The sequence below is a fragment of the Pholcus phalangioides genome, unplaced genomic scaffold (assembly GCF_987345545.1).
Source record: "Pholcus phalangioides strain wild (caught in Gottingen) unplaced genomic scaffold, Ppha-v1.0 ptg000013l_1, whole genome shotgun sequence".
Classification (NCBI taxonomy): Eukaryota; Metazoa; Arthropoda; class Arachnida; order Araneae; family Pholcidae; genus Pholcus; species Pholcus phalangioides.
In genome coordinates this window covers 35,091,977-35,113,333 of record NW_028301606.1, presented here as the reverse complement: position 1 = coordinate 35,113,333, position 21,357 = coordinate 35,091,977, and the positions used below count along the sequence as shown (strand labels likewise).

The window sequence follows — 21,357 nt, the reverse complement described above, 5'->3', positions numbered from 1 at the left end:
TTAAGTGTTTCATCAAGGGAGACAACGGTATCGATTTGTAAGGGAAAATTTTAGGTTGTGGTGTCGCAGGGAGTTTTTCCTCTAATAGGCTTGTGAATAAAGGGAATAGCTTACCTGCGGAGGTCGTGAATTAAAAAACAATTGACATGTTTGAAAAGAAATACGATAAATATATTGGGATAAACCGGGAAGCTATCCATACTTAGATGAGAGACAACCACAATTTTTTTATAGGCGGTTATATTCTATCACAATTACTAGTTATTTTTATTGCTCTTATTGGGTTGCAGTAATTTTGATATAGTTAGACATATATTCTGCATCCATTTTTTATGGACATCTTTTATCAGCCACCTCGTTTGGCATTTTTACTGTTTTGACCTTTGAATTTGTATTTGTATACTTGCGACCTGTCGTGCCGGTTGTTATAATGAATTGGTTGTTATAAAATATGATCGTGAAAACAAGTGTCGACTGTATTTCTAATACAGCTTTTGATGATTTTCTACCATGGCAAAACGTATGAGCCACATTGAAATATACAATTTTCAATATAACAATATAACACGTTATCAAAATGTCTCAATTTAGAGTGCCCGTGTGTATAATATAGTTATAATTCACGGCGGTAAATCGCGTTAAAATTACAAATGTTAACTGCTTCGTTCTGACACGGGCAATAAATACGGTTCGAAAAAATGTTTCGAAAAAATAAAAAAACACTGCAATTAAGAAAAAATACGTCCAAGTATCTGTTACGTGTATCGGAGTGGATTAGGGATTCTACAAACGATAGAACACACACACACACATATACGTTCTTCTTTCCTGTTGGCTTTAAATAAATGAATAGCAGTAGTTGCCGCCGACATTATTTTTAAACGACAATTAAATAGTAAACGGCATTCATGTTTTATTCTTCAGAGTTTGTGTTAGAGGAGGAGGTTAAAGACACGAGCGCACCTTTAACTGCACATAAAAGGAGTTGTTATAGCAAGAATGAGGAGGTAAGAGAAAGAGTAAAGCAACGAAAATCAAATCTTCAGCGTGTATTTCCGCTCGAAATGTTCCGTAAACCTATTCGAGCGCGAAAGAACTAACATTGTTAAAGCATTTTCTTAAGAGTTCTTAAGTAGAATGAAAAGTTTAAAGAACAGTCCGTGCTGTGTAATAATGGGAATTTTCGGCAAAGAATGAGAGAGAGAGAGAGAGAGAAGATGATAGAGGTCGGAAGAATGCGAGAACACAAAAGAGTAATTTCGTCTGAGTCTCGAATCGTTTAATGTAAAAATCGTTTAACAAACCGTTCAAATGTTTATTTTTCCTAGGTCTTTCATAAATATTTGCTCATTTGTATTTGCAAACTGTTGTTTTGCCGGAAAAATAAAATGTCTATTCGGCATTGCATATTGTTGTGAAAATTTATTGTTGATTCGGCTATACCAGAGTAGAAATCAGTGAGTAAATAGTATATGAATGCAACATTATGCGAGCTGGATGTAATTAAAACTAATGATGAATATTCTTTAAACTTATTGAATTAATTATTGTTCCTTAATGGGAAACGTGCACGGGAATAAAACATTAGTTATCAGCTTAAAGCTGACGCTGATAATTTAAGTGGTACAGATGCCACTATAGTTTTGTATTAGCATATTTTAGTAGGATTGGGGATGTTCCCATCCATATACATGAATACATATGAATTGCTCGGATGTTTGGAAAAGATGATAAATGCAATGGGATCTCTCATTTACGGACACATGCGAAACAAAGATCTTGTAAAAGTAAGAAGATAATATAAATACATTATAATCAATATTATCAAACATAGTTCTTCATTTTGATATAAGAGTGTGTTTGAAAACACATAGTTATATATTTTTGAGGTCACGAAATTGGTAAATACAGTAGACTGTCACTGACACGACACATACCAGTAAAGGGTTATGCCAGATGACCGAACTCACCGGGTTACTACTACTTAACTGTGCATGCATCTCGTACACATTCTTCTACGGAATTTCTAACGAATTGGTACATGCAGGGATGCGTGTTCTTAGTTTATGTGTGGCTCTAAGGTATTTATATTTTCATAATTGGGCTTGTTTTGTGTCCTTTATTATACTGCCATCGGTTTTCCGTATTTCGATGCAAAGATGGTAAAACCATCTCATCAGATTACTCGAAATCACTTGAAAATGAATACATAATATAAATTCTGTGTACGTTTCTATGCACAGAGCATGATTTTTCCGCATGGGCAAGTGAGGCATTTACCCAGTGAACCATGATTTTGGATGCCCAAAATTTCAACAAAGTACTGTATTAACTAACGGAACAATTTTGGTCTTAATTGCAAAGGCCTCTTCGTATCAATGGACTCTTACTCGTACAGACTCGGAAAAAGAAATCTTGAAAACGCCGGACTGGCAAACGGAAGCATGACAGTGTACTGTACAGTTTCCGTTCGAAGAGTCTTCCTATTGACAACGTTTTTCATGAAGATTTTTTGGAAAAAAAATGTTATAAGAGTGGATTGTATAGGAACTATATTCCCTACTCGAGGACACATTACCTTCTCTGTGAATATATCGATAAACTTTACTTTACTTAAAAAACTTAACTTTACTCACAGCGGTTGAAGCCTGCTGTCAGACCAGGCGGGACCCGGGCTCAGTCCCTTCCGGATGTAAGTCCTTCGGTTGTAGTCTACTACTTTACCGCATACCAACTCCGATCATATATCGTCATACGGCAATTTCGAACCAGTGGAGTTGGTTGGGAAATGAAGGCTACATCCATCGGTGAATATATCGACAAACATACTATCATTTAACACATACTAATAATAAATAGCAAAAAAAAATAAATAGCTTTTAAAACATCTTCCCTCAGATGATTTGGGAATGGTCCCATCGTTCAATCCACTTTGAGCAGTGATTAGAGTAGGCTTTTTTGGAAGTTGAACTATTGAATCCTGCACAACTGAAATAACTAATATTGCTGTGGAAGGTTAAGCCTTTGAATTGTGGGGAAGGGGAGGGACAGATTGTGATCATATAGGGGAGTTATGGACCTGACTCTCAATAAATGTCGTTAGTCATGTTCAGTAGACAGAAGTGTTTTCTAATTATAATAACTTTACTCACAGCGGTTGAAGCCTGCTGTCAGACCAGGCGGGATCCGGGCTCAGTCCCTTCCGGATGTAAGTCCTTCGGTTGTAGTCTACTACTTTACCGCATACCAACTCCGATCATATATCGCCATACTGCAATTTCCAACCAGTGGAGTTGGTTGGGACATGAAGGCTACATCCATCGGTGGTCACCCTAGGCTCGATAGCTAAAGAACTTGCTTCTGATGTTCTACACCTGGAAACGAACCCATGGACCTTGATGGTAACCTTCATAGTGATAGACGAGCATCTTTACCACTGCGCCACTCGGGCGGTAGTAGTCTACTGGTCCATAAGTCCCTGTGGCGCCACTGGCGTTGACTGAGGCCTCAAAGTCATTGAACTATTTTCGGATGGATCGGACGCTCTATGATGGGTGAATAGATGAGTCGATAAAGCAGATTGTTCTCTCCCGACGATTTGGAAACAATCTCATGGTGGTGTGGATGGTCGTTAGTTTTCGAGGCACCGCTGGTAGCTTTGGGTGGCGTGGTGGACTGAATGAAGCCATGTGGACGGCGTAGTTCATCCGTGGTGGAGTTCGGATGCGTCGATCCGAGTGCATCTCGTCGGCGAAGGTTACGACCGTAATTAATTTAAGGAGTGATAATTTCTGATAAGGTGTTATTTTCCATTATTCCAAATTATTTCGGCCGACACTTAAGGAGCGGTGAGAGACACAATTACTTACGATACGCTTTGCAACCATAGGAAGGAGAAAGTAACGATTTTTCCTTCGTTTCAAAACACTAAAAACTGTGTTGGCGGGAAAAAATGGTGATTTATTCAGAACATCATTTCTCCCAAGGAAATTCTCCGTAAACATTTAAACTGCCAGAAATCACATTGAGTTATGATTTTAATGTTGCATTTACATAATTCTTATGTTTCAGTTTTGAAAAATTTGTGACAACACATCGGAAAAACGTCGTGAACTAGTAGAAATTTCAGCAGGGTGCACTGAGGCAGCTATTTGTTCTCTACTTGTTTTGAAATGTGAGTTGAACGATGTGACCATTGTGCAATATTTAAAAAAGAGATGGCAACACTATAACAAGCATTACACAGACACAAACTTAACATAAAGTGCACAACACGTACACGCACATTGCAACATGTACCATTTCGTTAGAGGTTCCCCAGGAAGATATATATGAGATGCATGAGTGGTGTAGTAGTAGTAGCAGACACATTATCCATGTCAAACATTACAACACCCTGCCCCCGGATTTGATTGCAGCAAATCCGTCAGAAAAATATACATTTGCTTTTGGTGAGGTGCTATTGTGCACTCTCTAGAAACATCCTCTACCACCTTTGCTATTGTGATTCTACCGCACAGTCAATGACCAAAAATATTTTTTAGGAGCCTTATATCACCTCTGAAACTTTGTTCCATGAATTTAGAATCACCCTGTACATCATAATCGCCTCTGTTTTATTATGTGATAAAGGATTTAGTCGTAAAGTCAGTTCAGAATATAGTAAATATCCAAAGCTTCAAACAATGCACACACACATTCTTAAAAGCTGAGTTGTGGTGCTTGCATTAAAACACGGTTGTAGATATTCTGAAGCACTGTTATATATATACATTTGATTTACTAGAGGCAACATTGTTAACTGAAGAATGCTGAATAATGTATATTTACAGTCATTAATTTTCTGATTTATTGTTCTTCCACAGAGACAACAACTCTTTATTCAGGATATCCTCGAGACATCGAATTGCCTTTTCATCGTAATGTTAGTTTGATCATACCTGTGGTTGTATCGTCTCTCGTTCTTATTATCGTGCTTTTCACGTTAGTGATATGTTTGAGAAAATACTCGACGAACGACAGAGGCATTCCTCATCAAGGAACGGGTGAGATAGTTATTCAAATTTAAAAAAAAATTGTTCTGACTGTATTCATGAATATTGAAGCAAATTAAAATATCTTAATACAGTAGACACCGGTTATTAGTATCACGTATAATGTTATTGTTCGGATATTGATATCACTTTCGAAATGTACGGAACGGACCAGTGTCATTCACAGCTCCTCGTCCGGAGAACCTCATTAGAAATCTATTGGACGTACCGTACATTGTTAAAAGTATCATAATTACGTAATACACATTAGATAGTTCATTTCCTATATACCTCATAATTTCTGAATTAAAATACAAACAATTTAGCTTATGGGGGGGATTCCCCAATTTGACATTCTTAAACCTGTAATGTGGGAAAGAAAAACTGTGTTGCCCCATTTCCGTATGTTCTTTTAGACTCCACGGGGCATGAGATCATCATGCTACTGGGAGTTTTTCGGACATAGTTATCAAATGGTTAATTTTATCAGAAACCCGATGTTATCCCATTAAACGGCATGCACTGTACTTATACAGATATGTTTGCATCAGGAATAAATAATACTAAAAATACGATTTTAGCTAAGCCAATGCTGCAAAAATACATGTATAACATGTCCTTAATTATGCTACTAATTTTTGTTTTATATCACGAAAGAAAGTTGTCAAATGTGTATACTCGAATATCTTACACCGTTTTTCAAAGTTATTTGCTGACATTTCAGTAATTAAATAGAGAAATAGTAAATTTCAAAATTTAACACACAAACGTAATTTCCAAACAAAGAATTCTGCTTACATATGCACGTCTATGTTCAACGGATATATTGAGAAGTCTCGGAGGACAAGTCGGATCATCTCTGGGATTGAATGAAAACATTATTTTTACTTGTCTATTTGCGAATTATTTTTTTTGTTTGAATTTGAAAATTCCATTTTTTATGTATCCAAGGTATTCCCTAGTTGCCTCTTTTACTATTTATATGTACTTTTTTATCAAAAGCTTTGAAATTTGCGAGAAAAAAAGTAAATTACTTTAAAAGTTTTTATTTACATTTCATCATAAAATACTAAACGAAAAAATTCATGTCTTTTTTTAACATGCATTTTTTTCTTTGTCTTTTGACTTTCTAAAGGAATTTTTGTTTTCATACTTTATCCAATAGGATTCTATTTCGCATTTTTTCCTATTCATAATCCTCACTTTTGTCAAACAAAAGTATGTGAAGTAAAACTTCGCAATATTAGAACATCAATCGATTTTTTTCTTCAATTGTACGCTCAAAAAAATAGATTTTACAAAAAAAAAAAAGAATTTCTATTAGCGAAATCTAGAATAATTTCACAAATCTAAAATTGTCTTCTGTCGGTCTTTAAATATATGAATGAAATAGTACATGAAAAAAATTAAGAAAGAACGAAAAGAAAAATTGAGTGAAATGAAAAAGTCCTTTATCTACATCGACCTATCATAATGAGAAATGATCGAAAATGTTTCGAAAGCCTCTACAGCTTTTTTTTTATGAATTTTTCGAAGACATATAAGAGTTCAATAATACTTAAATAGAGAGAAAATTTGAAGAATAATAATGAAGTTCAATAACAGTGCAAAAAATACTCAACTTCAAAAAAAGTATTCACTGTGATCACATGAAGAAAAGAAATAGAGAAGAAAGCAATATCACATCCATCGTTGGTGAAGATCGGTGAGCGACGGGAATTGATTCATCTTGAATGTGTTCAAAGAAAATGAATGTCGAATGGAAAGAACTTCAATATCTTTTAAATTGGTAAAAGATCTATTTGCTGGTCAAATGTTATATACTCTTATTTCTGGGACGATAGGCTACATACATTCCGTTTTTGAGAATGAACAAATTTTTGATTCAGTGGAAAACATAGATTGGAGCTGAAAATAGCGATATCGGAATCAAAAATAAAGTTAATAACTTAGAGATCTGTGTCATTGACCATCTGGATTGAAAATTACATCAAAAGAGCGAAACCATATGCTTATTATATATATTCAAATGAACATAAATTTTATTAGAATTTATTTTGAAGCAATGGGATTTCTTTTTAAGATATAGCGGCTTTTTGTTTTTTAATTTTTTTCTGCTAGAAAGAACAAATAGTTTAGATAACAAATAATGAGTCTGATGAATGTTTAATTTATTAATAATCAGGCATAAAATGATGTTTTTTTAAGTACTATTTTGGTCTTTATTCCATCAACCGTTCATCGGAGAGGTATTATTTTAATTTTAAAAATGCTTATAATATGTTTAAGAATCACTTTGTAACTGTTTCGAGAATAAAAATACAGTGTGTAAAAAAAAAATTTAAAAAATAATAATCTGAATATTTATGCGATCGCCTCGTCTTCTAATTCCCGACTGCAGCATAAACGAGGGAAAATGCGATGTTCGTTATTTTATGCTGTTCTTTTACAACTTTTCTCCGATTTTTGAATTCAAATATCACAACGATTACGGTGCTTAGAAATATGAATTTGTTTCGGTTGCACTGAAGAAGGATAGAGCAACAATTTTTTAATTGGAAATAAGAAGACAGGGGACAGTATAGAAATTTCGATGTTTGACTTTATAACAGACTGAACTCTTGAAACAGGTTCAGAATAATTCCTGACCACATTTTCGGTATTTTTCAAATTAGAAGCATATACCTGTACGGTGAACGTTAGATGAGATAAAGGCCGAATTTGGACCAGACACTTTGCGTAATACAATTAATACGACTTTTTCAATGTAAAATTTCTAGATTCTCTCCATTGAATAGATATTATAACTTGTGTTACTTAATGTTTTACTTTCTTTATCCAATCTTAAGCTATTATTAAACCATGATCTTTTTTGCTATTTCTCACACCAGACGTAGACTCTCAGAAGACTATCGGTGATTCTCTAATAATGACTGAAATAACCCATCAGAAAGGATGTAAAACACCAACTGTAAATGGTTCTCATTACTCTTCCCCCTCCAGGGGCCATCAGCAGCATCGGACCACACCAAAAAGCACTGAACATAGAAGTGAGTATATGTATTGAGATATGTCCGAAACCGTTTTCTTACCTATTTTGTATATCCGCATTATCGTGATCAGAATATATTTCTCTATTGGATTATAAATGGAAAATTATTGAAAGAGTCAAACACAGACTGATAATTTTTATATCTGTTTCTGGGTCGTAAAATAAAATGGAGACGCTAAATAAAGAGTTGTTTTTTTAAAAAGTAAAGTCCTATTTACGTTGAGGAAGCCAAAAAAAAGATATTTACTTAGTCAAAAGCAGCGGTTCTTGAAGAACCTTCAGGAGGTCCGGGAGCTAGATGAGATAGCAATTAACTCATTAGTTTTGCATTTCTACACACAGAATATCATTTTGTAAAGGGGTCCGTGGCTTGCATATTTCTTCATTTTACTAGCGCAAAGAGTCCGCAGACTTCATCATGCTAGCACAAATTGTCCATGGAACACAAAATGTTTGGACACCTTAGTTAAACCCCTTCCGAAGAAAACACTGAGAGGAAAAATTAAAAGAAAGGAGTCATAGAGAAATTGTTTAAAAAGTATAAATTTGAACTGATATAAATTATGGTGGGAGTTCTGAAAAGTTCCGTACGAAAAAAAAAGCTCAATCTAAAGTTCTAAAGTTATCTTCATGTGAAATACTGTGCCCTCTTGTGGGGAGTGTGTCCCACGTTGGGGATCAGACTTGTTCAATTATAATTTTAATTAAAATCCTTCCCATTATAATTGAAATACAAAGACTGGCGTTTTCTTTGTGAAAGTGATTAATATATTTTATATATTATATACATAATATATTCAAACATTTAAGACGATACTATGACTGTTTAAAACTTCATTATAAAAGTTATTAGGAATGAAATCTTCTGTAATTTATATATTCGTAACCAAAAACTGCATTCGAGGTATTTCTTACCATTGTATTTTCTTATTTAAAAAGAGTTCAAACTTTTGTTTCTTTGTTTGGGACAAATAATCTGGAAAAAAATGGAATTATTTTTTTACATTTTACTTGGAATGATGTAGAAATACTCGAATATATTGTGGATAGAAAACGTCTTCTTCAATTGTCTTTCAGAAGTTTATTTATTTATTCGTTATTATTTTTTTGTAATTTTGATTAGCATGATGATAATCATTCATTTCTAATACTTCAGCATGAACTAAATTCTGAATGAAGTGTTAAACTTACTTTTATAGACTTTTATTCTAACGTTTCGCAAGATATCTTGAACTTTCGTGATTTAAATGACACATTTATCGTATTTTTATTTCAATATTAGAAAATCTTTCTCCTCTTTAAACCTTTCATTTCACATTCTATCATTATGCAAAAATCTTAGTTTCTTTTTCCTTTCTCTGTCTGGAATTTATCATTGATTGTTTTATTACTTTCTTCTCTTTCCTTTCTACTTTTTTCTTTTTTTTTCTATCAAATACTCTCTTCTTAGGAACTGAAAAGCAGCATGAGTATGCTGAACCTTATATAGCAATTCCATCAGCAAGACAGGCAAGTAGATTTTTCAAAGAGCACAGTTTTAACTTTTGTCGAAATAGAAAAATAGGAAAATTACTTAAAATATTCTCATCTAATTTTTTTTTCTAAGCATAAAATTCTTTTGTCAGCTCTGAATAAATATTTCAGTTATAGAAACGGATAACAATCTTCTTATGTTCTGTGCTTTACGTAGACACTGGTAAATGAGGAGACTGATATTTTGACTTCCGAATAAAAAAATAACTATTACAGTATTGTAATATATATGCAATTAGGATTTAAAAAATTCACTTGTGTACGCATTTGAATGAAGAATAAATTGGATGCAACGCGAAAAATGGAAATATTAATAAGTTTTTTTGTATTATATGACATTTCACGAATTCGCAATTTAAAATTCAGAAATGCATTTTTAATCCAATAAAAATAAATCACTGATGAAAAAAAGAGAAAAATATTACAATTGCTTGCTAAATTTAATTTACTTTTTGATGTTCTATATTAGTTGCAAAATTGTGTCATTCTATTTTGGATTAAAGAAGAACAACTTTTTATTTTTCTGTTGAAATAATAAAATCAGCGTTTACAAGTGAAAAAAAAAATACTGAAACATAGAATTTTTAATTTCATTTTTTTTGTTTGTTTGTTTCTATCGTGAAGTGAAAATATACTCAATCACATATGAGACCAAATATGACTATTTAAGTACATCGTTATGCTCATAGACGAGTTTGAGAAGCCAAAAACAATCCCAATGATCTTGTTGAAAGGACGATATTTATACAACGGAAAACAAAAATATATTTGTGAAAATATATGAAATTGTTAAGGCATTCATTTATCGAAGGATTACATCGGTGAAAAATAAAACCTTCAAATTGACGATTATGTATGTACGTACATACGTAGCCATCCGTAAAATACTGTATATTCCGTTACGTTGCTGTAAAGGAGATTAATTATGAAACTTTGGTTTTTATTGTAATGCATACAAAAATATACAAATATATAATATTTTCAGCTAATATATCAAGGATTTGTTTTTTCCGGTAACATATGGTGCATTTAAATTGAACATACAATCATTATACTGAGATCTTGAAATTAATAAAATACTCCCTGAATTAAAAAAAAATGAAATTTCTTATATTTGTCTTAAAAACGTGTTAAATATTTTCCGTCAATTTGAAAAATTGTTCATGTAAAAGAGCAAGAAAATCAGCATTATAATTTTTTTTATATTAGTATTAAAGTTACTTCAAACCGTATGCGTTCATTTCAAAGATTTATTACGCTTTCGTAAATGATTATGTGCATTATTTTCTACCCGAGTAATCTTTCCATAAGGATAGAAAAAAAAGATAATAGTTAGCTTGTTCAAAATCACATTAATAGAATACAATAAAATCATTCAACGGCAAAATAAATACTTTTGAATTAACCAAGAAATCCCAGTCAATGACTTTTAGTACTAAAATCTTAAATATTGATTCTTCTGGTGCTTGATGGCTATAATGATTGTATCATAAAAATATGACTGCGGGTAAATGAAAGGATGATATTATACAAGACAAATAGCAAATAGGGGGTTTGACATTTTACTGACAAACCGTTGATACTACACGTATGTTTCCAAAAAAAAAAAAATGTTTCCAAATAACGTGTATTACACAGATACATTGTTATTGATGTTCAAAGGGGTTGTTTAGTTACTTAAATAAAACATTTTATACAGTCTCCCGTGTGACTCAAAGCCAAACTAGAATGTTGTTGTTGCCCTGTCTCTCTTGATGCCAACAAAAAAGCAATTCCATGTTTCTAAGTGCAATATTCACTGAGATATTCGAATTCGAAAAACGGAGGAAATTAGTGAAAAACAGCGTTAAATGCGTGATGTGGCACGAGCATATATATTCAAACTCTCATGAAAACTACATACATATACAAACATTCTGAAGCGTAGTGTGCTGCAATAATCAACTTTTAATCAAATTTTAGCGCTTTTTTTTAATGTATTAAAGTTCATTAATCAAAGATAATGAATCGAACATTTTAAACATATATTGATTTGCGATTTGTGCCGTATTCAAGTTGAATTAATTGATAACATGCTTCACAATATTTAAAGAATAGGTTATCGGAATGTGAAATATATGAAATGGGACTCACACAGAAATAAATTGGAATAACCAAGGTACTGCTCATCTCCACTGGGTTCCTAATGTTCAGTAGCGACCCAAACGACACTTTGATTACATTCTTAATGCTTAAAGGGACTGCATTCTTCCTGCTCTATAATTTTGAGCACCCCAGGGAGCTACTTAATACGTGAACCTTACACGCAAAACGGCCGCAAATGAAGCAGCGTAACTGACAGTTGAACCGTAGGAATGGAAGGATATCTACATTTATGTTATAACGGCTGTGTGGGCGCCAATCAATTCAGCATGAACTAAAACATGGAATCCAAGTGCGATAATGTAAGACTTTATAAATGAGTGTAAGAAAAAATCTATATGTGTGATTCATCTTTGATTAAAATTAGAATAATTCTGTTTATGCAATTTCGAAAGTTGAAATATCTCGATGAGGAGAATGGCGTTCAGGACATGTGGGTGAAACGGTTTTTTCCGCTTTTAATACTGTTTTTCTCCAACTTCCCTCCGTTTTTCGAATTTGAATATCTCAGTGAATATTGCACTTAGAAACGTGGGATTTTTTTTGGCATCAAGAAAGACAGGGCACCAACTTTTTAAATGGGGTTTAGGGCATGCGGGACTGTATAAAAAAAGTTAATTTTTTTTTACTTTCTTAACTATAGAGCCCTTTGAAAACATGAATGACATAAGTGAGTACTGATCCTTATTTGGAAACTTTTCTAATCGGAAGTATACCTCTAGGATCAACGTTCGCCAGTAAAATGACATACCTCCTGTTTGCTATGCACCCTGTATATTTAGTGAAATGCGAGCTTAAATCGGACAGTTATATCTATTTATACATATCTTTATAAGCTATGTATTCAAAAAGTAAACCTTAAATTGTTTCAGACAATTATCATTTACCATAAACATATATTTCGTAATTTTTTTGTGCAAAAATGCCACGCGATTAAACGTTTTAATAATATTTCTACTATCCGATATTAAGATAGAGTTTGAAGCCACAATTTCGGACAAAGAGAAAAGCTGGATTAATGAGTAGGATTTTTGAGTTTAGAGCCAGGTGCGTCGATGAAGTTAAGTACTTACCTGATTAAATCCCTATAAAGGAACCAATAATTCTCTTTGGATGACGGGAGGAGCCAACGTTTGGTTGTTGCTGGAGTAATTTTCTCTGACCTTCGATAAAACTCATTTTCGTTTCTGATAAATTTTCAGCGCTCGGACGAAGGAGGTTTTGCGACGATAAAACGAGCGCCGACGAGGTCGGGTTCCGTGACGTCAGCGTACAAACAAGGTAAGTGTGGAACCGAAAAGAACAGATACAATAATTAGTGCCGACATTAATAGAAGAACTATTAACTCAACGAATGAAAATTACTTTCAATTTGCAATACCGTTACTTGAGTTTGTTATCTGCAAATGTCAAACAAGAAGCTTGTTCTGCCATTTTTTGAAAGACTAGAATATTTTGATGAAAATTTTTCCTTTGATTTCTGAGAAAAAATTTATCATGCCATACCCTTGCTGGAATAACTCGCGGTTTAGTTAAATAAACAACACCAAATCAACCAATGTCCATGTAATCTTATATCTTCTATACGTCTGAACCATTATAAACTGTGTTATTTGAGTAGCTTATTTTCAAAAGGTACATTTCAACTTTTTTTTCCTCGAAATTCACATTTCTCAGCTGTTTTTAAATCTTTGCGATGAGCTCTGTCGAATTATTCAACATGGTTTATTCAAGCGTGAATATTTTTGGTTGAAATTACAACGTAAAAAGGTTCGTTTCTATAAAAAGGATACATATTCAATTCGGTATTTTTCCTTTAAACTGTCCTATTCGTTAAAATATATTTTTTTCCTTCAAAATGGCAGCAAAAGGTGTTTTACTTCTACTGCAAATTTAATAGTTGGGGAAATGTTCCCTTTTGAAAATAAGATCCTCATTTATAGAGACTACATTACAATAGACTGATCCAGTACATATCAAACCACGGTGGGACTCATTATTGGAAGTTATTTGAAAAAGTACATTCAAATAATATAAAATTTTGTGCACAGACATGCAATGACAAATTTTTCTCTCTTCTGTGCGTGAAGAAAACTCTCCTAAAACTGTCGAATTACAGGACCGGCCAGACTACCGAACAGCCGAATTATAGAGAAAAAACATATCAAAATTTCTTTTAATTATCTGTAGTATTTTTTTACATGAAAAAACCTAACTTCATCAATACCGATGATTAATTATAGCCAAATAGCACCAGAAGATTTGCAACCAATAAATTTTGTTCATCCTATATAATGATTCTTCTCCCTCACATCTTAACGGATGATTTTTCTCTGCCTATTTTAAATATCTATTATATCTATGTATATCCAATCTATATAATATCTATGTATATCCAATCTATATAATATCTATGTATATCCAATCTATATAATATCTATGTATATCCAATCTATATAATATCTATGCATATCCAATCTATATAATATCTATGTATTATCATAAATATTTATGAATAATAAAATATATTGTAATAAAATGAAAAAATAGTAATGCGAGGGAATTTCATAAACTAACAACAACCGAACCATCACACGTATGTCAATTTGAGTTGACTTGAGTCATGTTGAGAAATAAGATAGATGATATGATGAAAACAGCAATGATTCAAAATATCTGTCCTAAAATTTCGTATGTCGGCTTTCTGTCCCTTACTAAACTCTTACTAAAATTCAAATGATGTGACATGAGTTTGACTGTAATTCGTAGATAATTTATCAGGAATCAGTTATTGTTAATGCAGTTCGAAGTCATTTTCGAATGGAATGTTTATTACAATTAATAAGAATCTAATAATATCCTTTATTGTTGTAAAATGATTACCTGCTCTGTTATAGAAGTTCATTATGGAATTGTTCGGTGAAGGAAAAATATATTAGTATCTATACATCGAATATTCGTATATTTTTATCGACATTACAGAAAAGTCATGTTTAAATAATAGAAGATAGTTCGGTCATACAAAATATACCAAAGGCAGTTTGGCAGAACATATATCTCCGTGCCATGTTTCATTTATAAGTATCTTATGTTTGGAATGTGCCTGAAAACGTTCAAACTTTCTTGAGGATTCACCTTCGTATCATTAATACAGTAATAGTTTAACAACATTTAACCAGTAAATGAAAAATGTTCTGATAAATATTTATTTAATTTCAAACTAAAGAACTTATTGATTTTCCATATGTGACATCCCTCAAAACATTCTCTGAAATATACATCACTTACATTTTTTTCATTATGTCGTAGAAACCTACAGTTATCGTTGTAGTTCCGAGCAGACGAAAGTAATTTCAGCTAGAAAAATTGAAAAAAGAAATAGCACAAATATTTATTCAGAACTTTTTCTCCCTCCAACCCGACATTTTTTTTCAAATAAATATTTATATATCAAATAATAAATAAACATGCAGAGACCAACAGCATATACTGACTTTGGTAAATTTTATTTTTTTACCTTCCTTTAGAATTCTTCGGAATAGTATATGTACTAAATATTCACTAGGAGAATAGTCTAAGAAAAACTGATAATTAAACATTCAAAATTTGAAAAACAATAGCCATTTAAAATTCTCTATATTATTTAAATGTATTCAAAAATTGAATAATAAAATATTTCGAAGAATGTTTTTTAATTGAATTTACTAAATATTATTTAATGTAATTTTCTCTCAAAATTTAAAATCTATGTACCGTGTATTTCCCCGCTTTAGCCGGTATGCCTTAAAAATCGGAGGACACCAGCTTTATGAATGTTGGAGTCTGGTCCATTCCTGGCATGCTGGGAAAAGCGAGGTTTTATAAGGATAGCATCATACATACAGAAGATTAGTATCAATCTATAAGTATGGAAATCGGAATAAATTATAGTTTTCACTGAAGTGAACGTAATTTGTCTGCAATTTGATAACCATAACGGAAATTATGCATTTACTAATCACTCCGACCTAATTATCGGCAGTCTAATACGAAATACAGATACTGTGTTTTGTACATTATTTTGTGTTAAGTGATTGAAGAAATATGCTGTCACTTCTTCATTACAATCAGAATTAACCCTTTAGCATTGAATGTATTTTTGACGTGGAAATACTAGGCGTCCTATGAGTATGATGGCCTCAAACTATTAACCCATGGCGCTCACTTACCAAGAAGATCGCCAAAAATTACAAACGGCATATTCAGGAGCGTGTACACAAAGAACATCAGGAAGGAGAACCAATCATTATATATATTCCAAACACTTGAATATCATATTTTGAAGTGCAATTCATTCATTTTTGACTCTGATTAATCAAATCTCATACCTACAAATCAAAGAATATAAAAATTATTCACAGCCAACTTATTTTTCCCATTTAACTCATAAAATTTACTGGAACGAATATGTTTAGCATCCGACATTTGCAATTAACTAACGTTTACGGTGGAAAAATCAAACGCGAAATTCTGAAAAATCTTCAATGTAGATAGAAAATATCCTCGTAAAGTTCGTAAAAATAGATAAGAAAATGTAGAGAACACACGAGGTTGAAATCAGTGAATTCAGTAGATGCTTTGAGTCTAGGCATTGAATAATCTTTTCGAAATCCCTAAATCTAATTTTCCCGCATGCTTGTCTCCATCGATGTTTCCCTGCATCGCTGCTATTGCGAGGAATACGCTATAATAAAAAATAGATACAATCATAATACGAAATAATCAATTTTGATCCAGTTTGAGTGCGTTATTTTATTTATTTTAGTCTTCAAATTTGAAACCTCAGAATATATATATATATATATATTCTGTGTCGCTAAGAAAAAAAATTGCATCATTATTGTTTTTACCGACATGAATTTCTTCTATCGCATTTATATTTTGAACGACAATATATTCGAGAATAATCGGCATACGCTATTTTTTTTTCAGGATTCTCTTAGAAAAACAGAACATATTTTCCTCGAGCCATTCATGATGTCAACTTCATTTTCCCTTCAGTGAAGGTAGAACGAGGACAGGCATATATACATGTACACACACACATACGCAATTTTACTCCACATAATACATATGCATCGGCGCGCAACTCCAAACTAAAAGCGGATCGAAAGCTCATCTCGCATAATCTGCGTTCATCCAGGGACATGAATCCCTATTTCTCGGAGGGCAAATGCTGTTATGCTTCGGTGAAGTTCATTTCGGGACAACGATCTCCATCGATTACGATCATTCTTCGCGACACAAAAATCGACAGGAAACTTTTTCCTCCCGGAGACAGAGAGAAAGGTAAAGATCCCGACTGCTCAAGACACGGCCACAAATGAACAAAAGACGACAAGAAAGAAAACAAGCTTTGAAAATTGTAATAGTTTTTATTTATTACCCTTCAGGAATATATTACTTGTGACAACCCTGATGTTATTAACTATTCATGAAATGAGTTATAAAATATTTATTTATAATGTGTCACTGCATTCAATGTACTCATAACAACTTAAATTTATCAATGAATAAATTTTAAATCTTCTTTTGTTTCCATTGTTGAATTCAATTTTGTTTAAAGCTCGAAGAATTTTGATATAAATTTATGGTAAATAGGGACTAAAATATTAATGAAAAGTAATGGTTGTCTGGGTACTAGCCGTTTACTTAATTCTTGTTTGTCTACTTTTTTCGTGAAGATAGAACAGAGTACGATGATTTATGGCATGGATGCACAAACAAAAAATAAGTAATATATTGTTTCTTTTAGGGACTTAATATAAATGACCAAACGAATAAAATAAATATACAGTAAAATCTTCTCTAACGGCAGCCCCTGAACAACGGTAATTTCAAAACAACTGCCACATTTTGTTGAATCCGAACACGTCCAATAGACTTAACATTATAGATAATCTCAGAACAACTGCCACTTTGAACATGAAGTCGGAAAAAAATACACAAATAACTGTGAGAAAAATAATTTTCGGAACTGACTTTTCAAGAGAGTTGCCCCCTCCCCCTCCCCCCACAAACTCCATGGGAGTGGGGAATTATGTATGCTTTTTTTCCTTGAATTTAATTTATTGAAGGCAGTGGAGTCGGAAAAAGGGTTACTTAATGATCTATAAATGTCCCAAAGAACTATTCGGGATTGTTAGTACACATTCTTGGTCGATATCAGTTTTTCTGAAGTCGTTATCAAAGTCGTTCGTGTTGTGTTCTCAGCACTGCAAGCATAAATTTCAGGGTGTCAAAAATAGCACTGTATATTGATTAACAGAGCTGTAACTGGATGCTGGATCAGTCAGATCAAGCACGCATTTTGACGCCCCCTTTTAATGTTGAAGGAGAGTTGAAAGGGTGAAATTTGCGTCCCCTCTGGTCCACCCGATCGGCCCGATCCCTCTAGTTTCGTTCTTCAATTTATCAATTATTATAATAAAATAGTATCAATATAATCATATATTCTACTAATATAATTAGAATATATGATTATAGTAATCATTAATATGATTATATATATTACAAAACGGATTATCACTGCATATGTTATATAGGTCGCAAATTATAGTTTTGGTTTTTTTTCAAAAATAATACGACCATTTCTAATAAAGTCCGCAAGTTCGTTAGTGGCCATTTTTTGTTGGGAGGCTTTACTGTAATAATAGTTTCACTTGATGAAGAATTGTTTCCTGAATAATTATCATCGGACCTTGATCTTTAATTCGTAAATAGGGGTAGCTACTGTATATATAGATCAGGACATATCAGCTCATACCTCTTTTACAATCATATCAATTAAGTGCAGTAGTTGCACTTGATTTATGCGATGATCGAGGAATTGAGTGTAGAAGTTGAATACATTCAATTTCACGTCCTATATCGCTTTTTAACATAATGAAAAAAAAAAAACGGAGATTCGACCCGAATCGGCCCTTTGCTTTGTGTGTGGCAATGATTTTAAACTTCAAATACGAACATTTTCCAAAAAAAAAAAAATTGGTCTCATTTCGCTTGATCATTAGTGGTACTATGCTTATATACTGTTGAATTAAGCATGTAATGATCAAAGGTTGTAAATCGTATCACAGTTAATATGTACAGAAAATGCTCACTATCAGCAGCTTCAAGATATATACACACATTTGTTCATAGGTTGAACATTTAGAAGAAGAAAAGTTATAAATTATTTAAAAGTCAAGTTTATACAATAGCAATTAAATGAAAAGAAACCAGGTCATCAATTCGAAGATATAAAAATCTCATGCAAATCTTTAAAAAAAGCTGTAAACTCTCTAAAAAGCTGTAAACTGATAAATGTCCTTGAAAACTGGTCAGAATTGTTTCTGAATAGATTAAATGCAATTTTATGCGTTAATATACGAATGTAATGGAGTAAAGTTTATAATAAATTTATGTAGGAATACGGTTCGTGGAGAATTAACGTAATTAACGTAGGCGCCGCATCAAACAGAGACGTACTATAGGATGACAGAGGTAATACACGCTCATTATTGTATGTCTGTGGAATCAGAGTAAGCATTTCAAGCCTCTTAAATTGCACTTTCAAAATAACAGTATAATTGTCGATGTGGATAGGCCAAGAGATATGGGATTAATTATGACATATTAATAATATAGGGCTAGACAAATATTTAATAATTAACATGCATGACCGGGCATGTAAATTAAAATAATTGATGTCCGAATCAATGTTTCACATTCCCGAAAAATATTATGCTTTTATTATAAGTACATCAATTTGTTTTTAAATTTATGCTCATATGAAATGAATTTGAAGACAATGAGAGAGTTACGCAGTGCTCATGAGAGATGCTACGAGAGAGCAATAGCAGTCGATCGTGGCTACCGTAGCTCTCTGATTGATAATCTACACAGCAAACTGATTAAAACACTTCCAAAACCAAGCCTAAACCTGAACACAAAACTTGATCATTTGCCTTTCTTCCCAAAAACCAGCCAACGCATCGCTAAAATCCTTCGAAAATACAATTTTTCTGTGGTTTTCACCCTCGTCAATAAACTTCGTTTCTCCCAACTAAAAGATCCCATTGACACACTCAATAACTGGGGCATCTACAGCATTTCATGCCAATGCAGATTATCATATATAGGCCAAACTAAACGTGCCCTAAAATACCGTTTAAATGAGCATAGAAGATACGTAAGCAACCAAGACCTTAACCGCTCATCCATAGCCCAACACTGCTGGTGCTTTGACCATAAATTTGACTTCTCTTCTGCCTAAATCATCCAAAAATGTCCCTCACCGTCTGACTTGGATTTCTTCGAATCATTCCACATCAACAAAAACACAAACCAGTTGGTCAACGGTCTATCTAGCACACTACCCTTCTCTAAAATCTGGCAACAGTTTCTACAATAATTTTTCTTCTCCATCAGCATCACTATCACGTTCTCGGTTGTGATTAGCTTCGCCATTTTTCTTCTTTTTTCTGTCCTCTTGCTCTTTTGTTGTCGGTTCATTTTGAATTTGACTCTCTAACAGCGAGTAACTCCCGCTATAAGGAGTTTTTTCAATATTTTCTTTTTTCTTCTTTGTTTCTGCTACTGATGAAGGAACTTCATATAGTTCTGAAACGCGTATAGCCGTGTTCGTTTTGAATTTTGACGTTAAACCCAAACGTCGATTATTTAATCGTATTATGCCATTTTTGCCTGCAACCATTTTGGACACGCGTAGCTCTTCTCTGCACCCGTTCAACCAAGTCTATGTCCCTCTATAGGTATGGTTTCCAAAACCTTACAGTATGCTCCAGTCTAGGACGATCTAAGACTCGGAAAAAAAAAACTCGAAAAGGCCTTTTTGAAAATGAAAGCGAGCATTCTATTTGATTTTTCTGACCACTGATTAACGATGTTCTGAAAACATCAGTAGCACCCGGGATAATGACGTCATTCAACTCGTAAAAGAAACGTGGGTTGTTCGAAGCAAAATGAGTGACCATGCACTAGTCAACGCTGAACTTCATGCTATGTTCATTTGCTGATGCCCCAATCGTCTTTAAGTTGGTCTGGAGCAACTCGTTATCGCTCTGATTCCCGACTACCCCCATTAGCTTCACCCCACCTGCGAATTTGCTAACAATCTTATCGATACCCTTATCGAATTTACCGATGAATAATGGGAAAAAATATGGTGCCAAGGATACTTCCTTGAGGAACTTCACTTGTGACGCCTGTCCAACCAGAGAATTTCCCGTTCACTATAACCCCTTGTGACATATCTCTTAAAACCCCAATTCTATCCAATTCAGCAAGTTTCCCTTCCTCAATCCCAACGTCGTGTAAACGCTTCAAGAATTTTCCATGTTGGACACGATCGAATGTCTTCTGGAAATCAAGGTAAACAACATTTTTTTTTTTTTGCTCTTACACAAAGCCTCATTTACGTGATCATAGAAGCAAAAAAGATTGGTTACACATGACTTTCCCTTTCTGAACCCATACTGACTTTTCAACAATATGTGAAAATTATATATGTCACTTTATGTTCAATTTAATACAGAATAGATACCTACAAAAAAT

General features: G+C 33.2%; 1 protein-coding gene across 4 annotated transcripts in view; it reads left to right on the top strand.

The window, feature by feature from the left end:
• Positions 1-17,336, top strand: part of LOC149078990 (cell adhesion molecule Dscam1-like) — a 134,843-nt gene extending 117,507 nt beyond the window's left edge. The window contains exons 22-26 of one of the 4 annotated variants that reach the window (XM_089241234.1): positions 4,866-5,045; positions 7,925-8,083; positions 9,536-9,594; positions 12,963-13,041; positions 16,732-17,336. In XM_089241234.1, coding sequence (XP_089097360.1) covers positions 4,866-5,045; positions 7,925-8,083; positions 9,536-9,594; positions 12,963-13,041; positions 16,732-16,742 — 488 coding nt within the window. In that variant the 3' untranslated portion in view covers positions 16,743-17,336. The remainder of the gene's footprint in view (positions 1-4,865; positions 5,046-7,924; positions 8,084-9,535; positions 9,595-12,962; positions 13,042-16,731) is intronic. The other 3 variants (XM_089241236.1, XM_089241235.1, XM_089241237.1) reach the window with 3 other exon arrangements.
• The last annotated feature ends 4,021 nt before the right edge of the window (positions 17,337-21,357 follow it).